The sequence below is a fragment of the Chlorocebus sabaeus genome, chromosome 6 (genome assembly GCF_047675955.1).
Source record: "Chlorocebus sabaeus isolate Y175 chromosome 6, mChlSab1.0.hap1, whole genome shotgun sequence".
NCBI classification, from domain to species: Eukaryota; Metazoa; Chordata; class Mammalia; order Primates; family Cercopithecidae; genus Chlorocebus; species Chlorocebus sabaeus.
Genome location: NC_132909.1, coordinates 47,426,185 through 47,439,502, shown reverse-complemented (window position 1 = coordinate 47,439,502; position 13,318 = coordinate 47,426,185). Strand labels below are relative to the sequence as shown.

Genomic DNA, 13,318 nt, shown 5'->3' with positions numbered 1-13,318 from the left:
GCATTCCAAAAGTGCCAATGAATTAACATGTCCCTGAGAGCAGCCCTCACCTAATAACTTTAGTGTATAAATACCCCCGCTCCCTCAACCCTTGTGTGGGATGACTCAGGTATGTGTCCTATGCTCTCCCCCAGGGCTTCCCAGTGAGACTGAGCTCTCTTGCCTACCATGGAAACTTGCTTGAAAACACATTATTTCCTGGCTGCCTCCAGTTCCCTGTGTCAGTACCTGGGTTGTTCACCTCTCTTTTTTTTCTTCTTGTTTTCTTTTCTCCCTTCCTCCCTTATTTCCTCTTTCTTTCTTTCTTTCCTTCTTCCTTTCTTCCTTCCTTCCCTCTTTTTTTCTTTGAGACAAGCTCTCACTCTGTTGTCCAGGCTGGAGTACAGTGACGTGATTATGGTTCACTGCAGCCTTGACCTCTCAGCCCAGGCAATCCTCTCACCTCAGCCTCCGGAGTAGATGGGACTACAGGTACACAACATTATGCCTGGATAATTTTTTCTTTTTTTTGAGACAGGGTCTCACTCTGTCTCCCAGGCTGGAGTGCAGTGGTGCGATTTCAGCTCACTGCAACCTCTGCCCCCTAGGCCCAAGTGATCCTCCTACCTCAGGCATGTGCCACCACCCCTGGCTAATTTTTTTGTATTTTCGTTAGAGACAGGATTTTGTCAGGTTGGCCAGGCTGGTCTTGAACTCCTGAGCTCAGGCGACCACCCTCCTCAGCCTCCCAAAATGTTGGGATTACAGGCACGAGCCACTGTGCCTGGCTATGCCTGGATGATTTTAAAATTTTTTTGCAGAGATGAGATTTCACTCTATTGCCCAGGTTGTTCTTGAACTCCTGAGCTCAGGTGATCCCCTTGCCTTGGCCTCCCAAAGTGCTGGAATTACAGATGTGAGCCACCGTGCCCTGCCCTGGGATCTCCTCTCAATAGACTACTTGTACTGGAATTATCGTCTTAAGGTCTGCTTTTGGGAAGACCCAAACTAGACAATGCATGCAAACACAGACAATACATGAACAGAGACGTTCTTTCCATGCTGTCTTTATTGAAGGTCTGTGGCTGGCAGGGTCCTTGGAGGTGGCTCCCTCCTGGATCTCCGAGAGACACTCCTGGCAGGTCTTGGCTTTACAGTCTGGAAAAAGACAAGACAGTGTGAGGCTTGGGTGTGGTTGTGGTGTGTGGCTGGGTCTGCCCTCCTGGTGGTGGAACCCTGGATCAGGGAGGGGACAGTGGCCCAAAGTGAGAGAGTGGGGACAAGATGAGTATGAGGTGGGTATGCTAGTCAATAACTTAATGAAATGGAGTGGCAGTATGTAGGTAGCACAAGATTATCCAGGTGTGATTCTAAAGTTGTTTTAGTGATGGCGACCTAGGGCTGGGATGAGGGCATCAGGTCAAAGTTGTGCTGGCATAAGAGCTGTCATCAGGGGTTAAGGAGTCAGGGACGAAACAAGCATCCTTAGAGTTGAGATTGGGCAGAGAATTGCAACACAGGATTCAGGACTGGACAGAGGTTGTGAAGGCAAAAGGTCACGGTCTGGGTTCGTGTTGTGTGGACAGAGGGCCTTCGGGTAGCGGCAGGGGTGAGATCAGGGTTCAGCGGGCAAGGATGAGGTGGTGCAGCCTGACAGGTTGTGACTTGGGTAGAGAAGCCATGAAGGCCAGGCTGAGGTTGTGAGGGCAGAGGGGCTGCTCGTAGGTGTCAGGGTCCATGACCTGGCTGGAAAGGTAGAGGTATTAGGAGCTGGGGAAAGGACAGGCTGGCTGGGTCCGGGACTGAGCTGAGGCCGCACAGGCAGAAGTCACAGGATCAGGGATGTTGCCTGCAGAGTGACCCGCAAAGGCTGGGCCTGGGTTGCCTGAAAAGACATGCGGCAGAGAAGCTGGGGGCCTGGCTGAGGCTGTGCGGGCACAGCGGTTACAGGCAGGGGGCAGGGACCTTGTGGAACTTGTGTAGACTGAGGGACGGCGGGCCGTGGTAGTGCAGGCTGCGCAGACTCACCGCGGTGAAGTGCGGCCAGGTGCGCAGCAGGTGGAAGAGCGCGTCGCCGGGGCAGTCGGTGCGCACCAGCTGGCGGTGGCCCAGCAGCGCGTAGTCCGGCCGCAGGAGGCCGGCGCGCACCGCACAACTCGGGAGTGTGTCGCGCACCGTGCGCAGAGCGGCCTCGGTGGGCAGCGCTGCGGTGTAGTTGCCCACTATGGCCACGCCAAAGCCGCGGGAGTTGTGGCCGAGCGTGTGCGCGCCCACCCAGTGCCAGCCGCGTCCCTCGTACACGTAGCCATCCGAGCCCACCACGAAACTGCGGAGGGGAGGGAGAAGCAAGCACCATGCGGCGTCACGGGAACCCGGGCCCTTATCCGCGCCCCTCCCGGATTCTGTTGGTGTGCCAAGGGCCACCGACCCCAAGACCCGCGCGGTCGCGCCGCCTCTGTCCCATCCAGCTCTGTTCCACTCTCACAACAGCCGCCACTCCAGAACCGCTGGGTTTCTCTGAATCCGCCCTTCAGTACTGTCACGCCCCTTTCTGCTCTCCTCCTCCCCACCTCTGCCTTTTCTCAAGTCCAGTTCTTGCCCAATTCAGAGCTCTTTTCTGGTTTTTGGGGTATTTTTTTCTCCTTTTCCTTTTCTTTCCTTCCTTCCTTCCTTCCTTCCTTCCTTCCTTCCTTCCTTCCTTCCTTCCTTCCTTCCTTCCTTCCTTTTCTTTCTTTCCTTTTCTTTTTCTTTCTTTCTCTCTCTCTCTCTCTCTCTCTCTCTCTCTCTCTCTCTCTCTCTTTCTTTCTTTCTTTCTTTTTTGATGGAGTTTCGCTTTTGTCGCTCAGGCTGAAGTGCAAGGGTGCGATCTCGGCTCACTGTCACCACCACCTCCCGGGTTCAAGCGATTCTCCTACCTCAGCCTCCAGAGTAGCTGGGATTACAGGCACCCTCCACCATGCCATCTAATTTTTTAAAAAAAATTTTATTTTTAGTGGAGACGGGGTTTCGCCATGTTGGTCAGGCTGGTCTGGAACTCCCGACCTCAGGCGATCCTCCCGCCTCGGCCTTCCAAAGTGCTGGAATTACAGGCGTGAGCCACCACGCCTGGCCTCTTTCTTCTTTTCGAGACGGTTTCTCGCTCTGTCACTCAGGCTAGAGTGCAGAGGTGCGATCATAACTCACTCAAGCCTGAACTCCTGGGATCCAGCGATCCTCCCACCTTAGCCTGTCGAGTAGCTGGGACTACAGGTGCGTAACACCACCCCCGGCTGTTTTTGTTTTTGTTTTTTAAAAATTTTTTATTTGTAGAGATGGGGGGGGTCGCTCAGGCTGGTCTCGAACTCCTGGACTCAAGCGATCCTCCCGTCTCAGCCTCCCAAAGTAATGAGATTACAGGTGGGAGCCACCTCACCAGGCCTCTTTGTCTGTTTAGGCCATCTCTGCCTGGTCCTAGACCCAGACTCTGCCACAGGTCCCGCTCCTCTCCCAGATCCCGCCTCCTGTCCTAGTTCTCTACCCTGACTCGAGTCCCACGGTTTAGCTATTCCCGGTCCCTGTTAGGGCCCCGCCCCTAGCCTAGGCCACGCCACCTCTCCAACTTGTCTGTCCCTATCAGGACTCCTCCTTGGTCTTGCCAGCTCCTCCTTGGTCTTGCCAGAGGCAGACCCGGTTCCCTGCATCAGGCTCCACCCACTCAGACCCCACCCCCGAACGTGGGCCCCGCCCCCGCCCCGGTCGGGCCCCTCCCACCTGTAGCCGATATCTTCCCAGCCTTGCGTGTCCTGGTGGTAGCGCTGCATGGAGCGCATGTTGGCTGCGCAGCGAGCGAAGTCCGTGCAGGGTGGTGCAGGCACGTAGGTGTGATGCACGTACAAGAATCCTAGCGGCAGCTGCAGCGGCGTCGGGTGGCCCTGATAAGGCGCCGCTCCCCAGCGGCAACGGGGATGGATGGCCGGGCATCCTACAGACAAGGGGATTCAAGGCTGGGGTCAGGAAGTGTTTCTCTGCCTGCCCCCTCCACCCCCATTAAAGCGCACATACAGACCATCCCTCAGCCTCCTGTCAGATTTGGAAAGGGTCCAGTCTCACCCCACATTGGTCCTCCCTGGGCACTAACTATACTCAACTAAATCTATTTTATTTTTATTAAAAAAAATTGAGGGTGGGCCGGATGTAGTGGATCACACCTGTAATCCCAGCACTTTGGGAGGACAAGGTCAGGAGTTTGAGACCAGCTTGGCCAACATGGTGAAACTTGGTCTCTACTAAAAATACAAAAATCAGCCAGGCATGGTGGCACATGCCTGTAACCCCAGCTACTTTGGAGGTTGAGGCATGAGATGACTCGCTTGAACCCAGGAGGTGGAGGTTACAGTGAGCCGAGAATGTGCCATTGCACCCCAGCCTGGGTGACAGAGCAAGACTCTGTCTCAAAAAGAAAAAAAAAAATTGGGGATGGGGGCAGGCATGGTGGCTCACTCCTGTAATCCCAGCACTTTGGGAGGCTGAGGTGGGTGGATCGCTTGAGCCCAGGAGTTTAAGACCAATCTGGGCAACATAGTGAGACTTCATTTTCTAGAAAAAAAGAAACCAGATTTCCCAAAGCAATCTACAGATTCAATGCAATCTCTATCAAAATACCAATGTCATTTTTCACAGAATCAGACAAAAGTACCCTGAAATTTATAAGGAACCAAAAATGAACCCAAATAGCAAAAGCAATTCTAAGCAAAATGAGCAAGGTATCACATTACCTGACTTCAAATTATACTACAAAACTACAGTAACCAAAACAGCATGGTACTGTTACAAAAATAGACACATAGACCAATGGAATGAAATAGAGAACCCAGAAGTAAAGCTGCACACCTACAAACAATACTTTTCAACTAAGTCCACAAAAATAAGCAATCGGAAAAGGACTCCCTATTCAGTAAATGGTGCTAATGGTACGGGGACAACTGGTCAACCATATGCAGAAGAAAGAAACTGGACCCCTAACTCTTACCATATACAAAAATTAACTCAAGGCCAGGTGCACTGGCTCATGCCTGTAATCCCAGCACTTTTGGAGGCTGAGGTGGGTGGATCACCTGAGGTCAAGAGTTGGAGACCAGCCTGGCCAACATGGTGAAACCCCATCTCTACTAAAAATATAAAAGTTAGCCGGGCATGGTGGTGGGTGCCTGTAATCCCATCTATGTGGGAGGCTGAGGCAGTAGAATCACTTGGACCCAGGAGGCAGAGGTTGCAGTGAGCTGAGATCACGCCTTTGCACTCCAGCCTGGGCAACAGAGCAAAAACTCCGTCTCAAAAAAAAAAAAAAAAAAAAAAAAGTCCAGGCGCGGTGGCTCAGGCCTGTAATCCCAGCACTTTGGGAGGCTGAGGCGGGCGGATCACCTGAGGTCGGGAGTTCGAGACCAGCCTGACCAACATGGAGAAACCCCATCTCTACTAAAAATACAAAAATTAGACGGTCATGGTGGCACATGCCTGTAATCCCAGCTACTCGGGAAGCTGAGGCAGGAGAATCACTTGAACCTGGGAGGCAGAGGTTGTGGTGAGCCAAGATCGTGCCATTGCACTCCAGCCTGGGCAACAAGAGCGAAACTCCGTCTCAAAAAAAAAAAAAAAAAAAAAAAAAAAAAAAAAAAATTCACTCAAGATGGATTAAAGACTTACATGTAAGACCTGAAACTCTAAAATACCAGAAGAAAACCTAAGGAAAACATTTCTGAACGTTGGGCTAGGCAGAGAATTCATGACTAAGACCTCAAAAGCACAGGCAAAAGAAACAAAAATAGACAAACAGGACTTAATTAAACCAAAAAGCTTCTGCACACCAAAGACATAATCAATAGAATGAACAGTCAACTTTCAGAGTGGAAGAAAATATTTGCAAACTATGCACTTGGTAGGCGACTAATATCAAGAATTTACAAGGAACTCAAACAACTCAAGAAAAAAAAAAAGGAAAGAAAGAAAAACCCACTAAAAAGTGGGCAAAGGACATTGATAGACATTTTTCAAAAGAAGATATACACATGGTCAATAGGCAAAGGAAAACATGCTCAACATCACCAATCATCAGAGAAATGCAAATTAAAACCACAAAGACATATCATTTTACTCTAATCATAATAGCTATTATTACAAAGACAGAAAAGCCGGGTGATGGCTCACGCCTGTAACCCCAGCACTTTGGGAGGCTGAGGTGGGTGGATCACCTGAGGTTAGGAGTTTAAGATCAGCCTGGGCCAACATGGTGAAACTCTGTCTCTACTAAAAATACAAAAATTAGCTGGGCGTGGTGGCAGGCACCTGTAATCCCAGTTACTTAGGAGGCTGAGGCAGGAGAAACACTTGAACCCAGGAGGCCGAGGTTGCAGTGAGCCAAGATCATGCCATTGCACTGCAGCCTGGGAGACAAGAGTGAAACTCTGTCTAAAATAATGATGATGATGATAATAATAATAATAATAATAATAATAAAAAATTGGAACTATCATTCAATCCAGCAATCCCACTACTGGATATCTACCCAAAGGAAAATAAATCATTATATTAAAAAGATACCTGCATTCACATGTTGATCAGGACACTATTCACAATAGCAAAGGTAGGGAATTAACTTAAGTGTCCATCAATAAAGAATTGGATAACGAAAATATGATATATATCACAGACCTGGATGGCTCTGGGTCTGAGAGCCCTAGATGAAGGTCAGGTCCAGGTTTCCAGCCAGGGTGATTGCCAGGAGGCTATCCACAGTGGTCGGCAGGAAATGGAATACTACTTAGCCATAAAAAATGAAATAATGTCAGCTGGACACGGTGGCTCACGCCCGTAATACTAGCACTTTGGGAGAACGAGGGTGAATCATGAGGTCAGGAGATCGAGACAATCCTGATAAAATGGTGAAACTCTGTCTCTACTAAAAATACAAAAAATCACCCAGACATGGTGGCACATGCCTGTAGTCCCAGCTACTCAGGAGGCTGAGGCAGGAGAATCGCTTGAACCCAGGAGGCGGAGGTTGCAGTGAGCTGAGATCGTGCCACTGCACTCTCCAGCCTGGGCGACAGAGACAGCCTCAAAAAAAAAAAAAAAAAAAAGAAAGAAAGAAAGAAAGAAAGAAATAATGTCTTTTGCAGCAACATGGATGGAGCTGGAGGTCATTATCTCAAGTGAAACAAGTCAAACACAGAAAGACAAATACCATAAGTTCTCACTTATAAATGGGAGCTAAATAATGTGTATGCATGGATGTAGTGTGTGGAAAGATAGACAGTGGAGATTCAGAAGGGTGAGGGGGAGAGAGGAGGGAAGATGATGACAGATTGCTTAATGGGTCGATGTATGTTATTTAAGTGGTGGGTACCCTAAAAGCCTAGACTTGACCACTATGCAATCTATGCGAGTAACAAGGTTACACTCGTACCCCATAAATTAATGCAAATAAATAAAATGAAACAAAACAAAATCAGATGAACACTCCTATTCATCCCTCAAGGCCCAACTCTGGCATTTCCTCACCTGTGCAGCTGTCCCACCCACTCCCGACCAGACCCCTTATTGCCCCCTCTGGTCTCTCCTAGTCCTCAACTTCCCTGAACATATGGGAGTTGGGGGCATCTGTATCTGTAATGGGAAGGATCACAGGGTGTGGGGAACCTCCTTACCCAGGAAGGCCTCAGTGAACTCCTTGGTAGCATTGGCAGCCACCTGGGCCAGCTGTTCTTGGCTCATGCACTGAAGCTGTGAGTGTATCGGCTCCAGCCTCTGTAGAAGGACAAGGGTTCCCCACACCTGCTGGGCTAGGATGGAGGCTGAAGTCACAGCAGCCCCATTCTGCCGTCGGAAGTTGCTGCGGAACCCTGGGTCTCTGGCCACCCCAGCCCCATAGTACTGGCTCAGCAAGTGGCTGAGGGATGGTCGGGGCTCAGGAGTCCGGCTCAGGTAGTCTCCAAGGATGACCCCATCCAGGGCACCATTGAGGAAGGCCGTGGTTAACAGAGATGCCTTGGGGTCCAGGAGAGTAAAGGTCCGAGGGACAGAGAGCTGGTCCCAGCAGCCCTCAGTTCCCAGGTCTGGATGGTTCTGGGTCTGGGGACCCTGGAGGAAGGTCATTCCCAGGTTTCCAGCCAGAGTGACTGCCAGGAGGCTGTCCACTACGGTCGGGGGGGACTTGGCTTTGGCATCTGGCAAGGAAGCTTGGACATCTGGACAACCTGTTGTAGCATCTGGAGAGTTGGCTCCAATATCTGCAGTGGTGACATCTGGAGAGGCAGCCCTGAGTCCTGGGGAGGAGGTGGCTTTTACATCTGGAGCAATGGCCACAACATCTGGAAAGGTGACTCCAGCCTCCCTAGAGGCAGCCGTGCTGTCCAATGGCAAGTTTATGACTTTGCGCCCTTGCAGCCCTGCCTCCAGCCCCGCCAGCAGAGGCTCCACAGCCACAGTCGAGCCATCGGGTGCCAGCACCACCCCGTATTCCTGCCCTTCTCGTACATCATGTTGGGCCACCTCCTTGATCAGGCCTTGCAGCTCTGGGCTCAGTGGGTAGGGATGCAACTCTGCAGCATCGAGGTTCTGCACCCCCAGCAGGAAGTGGTAGAGGCGAGTGTGGAGGCCAGAGTTTGAGGCTGACAGCAGCCACGCAGAAGCTGTGTGGCTGGCATTGGCAGCAGGCACCTTCTGCTCCAGCTCAGCTAGGGCCTGGATGACAGAGTCCATGAGCAGGGGCAGGGAGGCTGCAGGAGGAAAGAATGTGTTAGCCCAGCCCCACCCATTCCTGAGCTTCCTTGTATTGATTCCACTTCTTCCCAATGCTCCCAGCCCTCCATCTGATAACCCCGTGACCCCCAACGCTATCCTTGTATAGATGAGGAAACTGAGGCACATAGACTGTTGCCTGTTGGCTAAGGAGCTCAGACTGTCTGTGAGTACTAGGGAGCCATAACAGGTTTATGAGCAGGAGAGAGGTGTGACCAGCCTGGCATCCTAAGACTCCTTTCTTAGGCTTAGATTTGTTTACTTGGCTGCCATAAGGAAATGGATTTTTGGGGTGCCAGGATAGAAAAGGGGAGACAGTGTGGAGGTGAGAGATGAAGGTGGCAGAAGGTAGGTAGTGACGTTGCAGTGGACAAAAGTGGAAAAGTCCCCAGATCTTGAGAAGGAGAGATGGACAGTCTTTTGTGATGGATTGAAGTTAAAAGTTGGGGATGTTAGAGGGAAAGGTATTTCGAAAGATGCCTGGGACTGGCTGCGGTGGCTCAAGCCTGTAATCCCAGCACTTTGGGAGGTCAAGGTGAGAGGATCACCTGAGATCAGGAGTTCAAGGCCAGCCTGGTCAACACCGTGAAACCCCATCTCTAATAAAAATACAAAAATTAGCCAGGCACGGTGGTGTGTGCCTGTAATCCCAGCTACTCGAGAGGCTGAGATGGGAGAATCACTTGAACCTGGGAGGTGGAGGTTGCAGTGAGCCCAGATCGCGCCACTGCACTCCAGCCTGGGCAACAGAGTGAGACTTTGTCTCAAACAAACAAAAACATAAAACAAAAAATAAACAATAAAAGGTCAGGCGCGGTGGCTCATGCCTGTAATCCCAGCACTTTGGGAAGCCAAGGCGGGTGGATCACCTGAGGTCAGGAGTTCAGGACCAGCCGGATCAACATGGCAGAACTCCGTCGCTACTAAAAATACAAAAATTAGCTGGGCACGGTGGCACACACCTATCATCCCAGCTACTCAGGAGGCTGAGGCAGGAGAACTGCTTGAACCCAGGATGTGGAGCTTGCAGTGAACACAGAACCCCCTCACTGCATTCCAGCCTGGGTGACAGAGTGAGACTCCATCTCAAAATAAATAAATAAATAAATAAATAAATAAATAAATAAATAAATAAATAAAATAAAATAAATAAATAAAATAAAAAGAAAGATGCCTGAGAGGCAGGCGGAGGAGCAGGATGGACTCGTGCCATGTTGGGGAAATGTCAGTGGCTGAACTGCAAACCTAGAAATGCTAAGTTAGGCTCAGAGCTGGTTCAGAGATGGGTTATCAAATAATAGCTAACATTCAGTAAACATTTACTATGTGCTAGCTACTAGTCTAGGTGACTTATATATTGATAATTTAACTCATTTAATCTTCACAACCCTTGTGAATTAGGTCCTATTAGCCCTGTATTAGTATGTTGGTGCTGCTATAACAGAATCTCTGAGGTTGGGTAATTTATAAAAGACAGAAATTTGGCCAGGCGTGCTGACTCATGCCTGTAATCCCAGCACTTTGGGAGGCCGAGGCGGGCAGATCACTTGAGGTCAGGAGTTTGAGACCAGTCTGGCCAACATGGTGAAACCCCATTTCTACTAAAAATACAAAAGTTAGCCAGGCATGGTGGTGGGCGCCTGTAATCCCAGCTACTTGGGGTGCTGAGACAGGAGGATCTCTTGAACTCGGGAGGTGGAGGTTGCAGTGAGCTGAGATCGTGCTGCGGCACTCTAGCCTGGGCAACAGAGTGAGTCGCTGTCTTAAAAAAAAAAAAAAGAAGAACAGAAATTTATTTCTCATAGTTCTAGAGGCTGGGATGTCCAAGATCAAGGCACTGGCATCTGGGACTTCCCAGCCTGCAGAACTGCAAGAAAGTAAATTTGTCTTCTTTACAAATTTACTCGGTTTCAGGTACTCTGGCATAGAAGTACAAAGGGACTAAGATAGTGTCCCTTTGCAGATGAGACATCTGAAGCACAGAGAGGTTAAATTACCTGCCTAAGGTCACACAGCAAGGAAGTGGCAGAGGCACTTTTCGTTTTGTTTTGTTTTGTTTTTTTGAGATGGAGTCTTGCTCTGTCATCCAGGCTGGAGTGCAGCAGTGCTCAGTTCACTGCAACCTCCGTCTCCTGATTTCAAGTGATTTTCTGGCCTCAGCCTCCTGAGTAGCTGGGATTGCAGGTGCCTGCCACCATGCCTGGCTAATTTTTGTATTTTCAGTAGAGATGGGTTTTCACCGTGTTGGCCAGGCTGGTCTCAAACTCCTGATCTCAAGTCATCTGCCCGCCTTGGTCTCCCAAAGTGCTGGGATTACAGGTCCAGCCAGAGGTAGAATTTGAATCCAGGAAGTCTTACTCGCCACACTCTCCTGTCTAGAATCTAGGTTCTTCTCCAGTCCACCACCTAATTCCTGTGTAGCTTTGTTCTCCTCTGCAAAAAAAAAAAAAAAAAAAAAAATACCCTTTCTGGCTTCTCCACCAAATCATTTCTCTTTCTTCCTAGACTAGCTCTCACGTCTCCTCCTCCAGGAAGCCTCCCCTACTTTTGCTCCCCAGGCCACAGATTGCTCCCCCTATCCTTGCCCTGACTCTGTGGAGCTGGGAATATCTATGTCCACATGCTGGAGGTTCTTTGCGAGCTTGAGTCTCCAGCCTCACTTCATGCAGGGCAAGACACAGATGGGACAGCAGTACACTTTCTGCAGAGCCAAGAGGTTTGGTCCCAGAACTCTACCCCCTGACTCACCTGTCCCTGGGTCTGACCACAGTAGCAATCCAATCAGGATCCAGAGGACACCCTGGGCCATTGTTGCTGGGTTCCAGCTTCCAAGGGATAGTCCTGGTTGGCCTCGGCAGAGAACCTCGGCCGTGCTGGACGGAGACAGGCACAGAGAACTGAGCAGAGCCTTTGGCCACTGTCAAAGTCCAGCGGTGAATGACAGACCTGCCTCTCGTAGAGCTGTGGGCGGGAGGCAGCAGGGACATGGGGCAGTGTACCCTGGGTCAAGGTCATCTGGGCCTCACGGTCTCCCCCAGTCTCTTCTGTCCCTCCTAGGCTGAGGTCAGTGGTCAGGAAGCCAGGCCCATCCCCAGTGGGGCCTGGAGACCAGGTGGTTCAGGCTCTATAAACTCTGCCTATTCTCCAGAGAGGTAGATCGAGGCCAGCCCAGCAAGCCCTGTCCCCTCCCCATGGTGACACCTCTGTAGCCACTGCTGGCCACCAGAGGGGACTCTCAGCTGCCGCCTGCTCTACTGGTAAGACCAGCTGTGTTGAGGGAGAAGAGAGAAGCAGAGGCCTGAAGTTGGCACTGCTTTCTGCTTTTTTTTTTTGCAACCAACACTTCAGGCTCAGGCACAGCACGGGTGCGGGGGCTGAGGACAGTGTTTGCTGAGGCCTGAAGTTGGCACTGCCTCCTGCTTTTTTTTTTTTGCAACCAACACTTCAGGCTCAGGCAGAGCCTGGGTGCAGGGGCCGAGGACAATGTTTGCCAAGGCCTGCTCCGAGCCCATGGGGACCAGGAGCTATCACCTCTCATCTAGTTCCAGCCCCTGATTCCAAGCCACCAGCAGTAGCTGAGAACAGGGGTTGAGCTTGAGTGTTCAGGACCCTGGCATTGTCCCAGGAGCTGACTTCTGGACTCACCTGGACTGAGAGTGAATTGTCCTTCCTCTTCTCCGGGTGCCCGTGACTGAGACGTGCAGAATGGGCCCATCTCCCCTTTATTCTGGCATCAGGTGAGGCAGGATGATGGGACTGGGCTGTTGTGTATGTAAATTGCTTCCCTGTGGGGCTCCCAACTCAAAACCACCCCGAGGAGTTTCCAGGAGATCCACGGGGCTGGGGACTCAGCCAGGGCGGGCCTGGGAATGTCCAGCCTGAGCCAGGCCTGGGATTTCCCTGGGGCCACCCCTGGGGCCTCCTCAGATGTCCTCTTTCGGGGGACCTCCCAGCAAAAAGCTGGGCACATAGTGGAGGCTCAGGATGTAGGGTGCTAAGGGATAGAGTGAATGGGGGACACTTCCCAGGGGAGTCAGAGACAATGTCCTCCTCCAAGCTTGTTTCCCAAGATTTGGGGATAGGAACTCTGCTTGGTAGAACCATGTGAAGGTTGTAGGCTGAGGCAGGGACTAGGGTGAGGCATCCTCTTTGCCGCAAAATTTAAGACAGTGCTGAAAATCTAAGTCACCTATATATATATATATATATATATATATTATTTTTTTTTTTTTTTTAGATGGAATCTCGCTCTGTCGCCCAGGCTGGAGTGCAACAGCACGATCTCAGCTCACTACAACCTCCACCTCCCAGATTCAAGCAATTCTCCTGCCTCCCTGCCTCAGCCTACCAAGTAGCCAGGATTACAGGCATGCGCCACCACGCCTGACTAATTTTTGTAATTTTAGTAGAGACAGGGTTTCGCCATGTTGGCCAGGCTGGTCTTGAACTCACAGGCTCAGGGGATCCACCCGCCTTGGCCTCGCAAAGTGCTGGGATGACAAGCGTGAGCCACTGTGCCCAGCTGATAAATAATTTTAAGACTTTTTTTAAGAACAGTTTTATT

The 13,318-nt window shown here is 50.7% G+C and overlaps 1 protein-coding gene across 1 annotated transcript; it reads right to left on the bottom strand.

Moving 5' to 3' along the window:
• Positions 1–1,030: 1,030 nt before the first annotated feature.
• On the bottom strand, positions 1,031–11,693 carry PGLYRP2 (peptidoglycan recognition protein 2). Its single transcript, XM_007995596.3, has 5 exons — positions 11,503–11,693; positions 7,662–8,732; positions 3,730–3,940; positions 2,008–2,305; positions 1,031–1,137 (listed from the first exon to the last, which is right to left on the bottom strand). The coding sequence occupies exons 1-5, from the start codon at positions 11,561–11,563 to the stop codon at positions 1,048–1,050; spliced, it is 1,731 nt and encodes a 576-aa protein (XP_007993787.1). The 5' UTR covers positions 11,564–11,693; the 3' UTR covers positions 1,031–1,047.
• Positions 11,694–13,318: the final 1,625 nt, after the last annotated feature.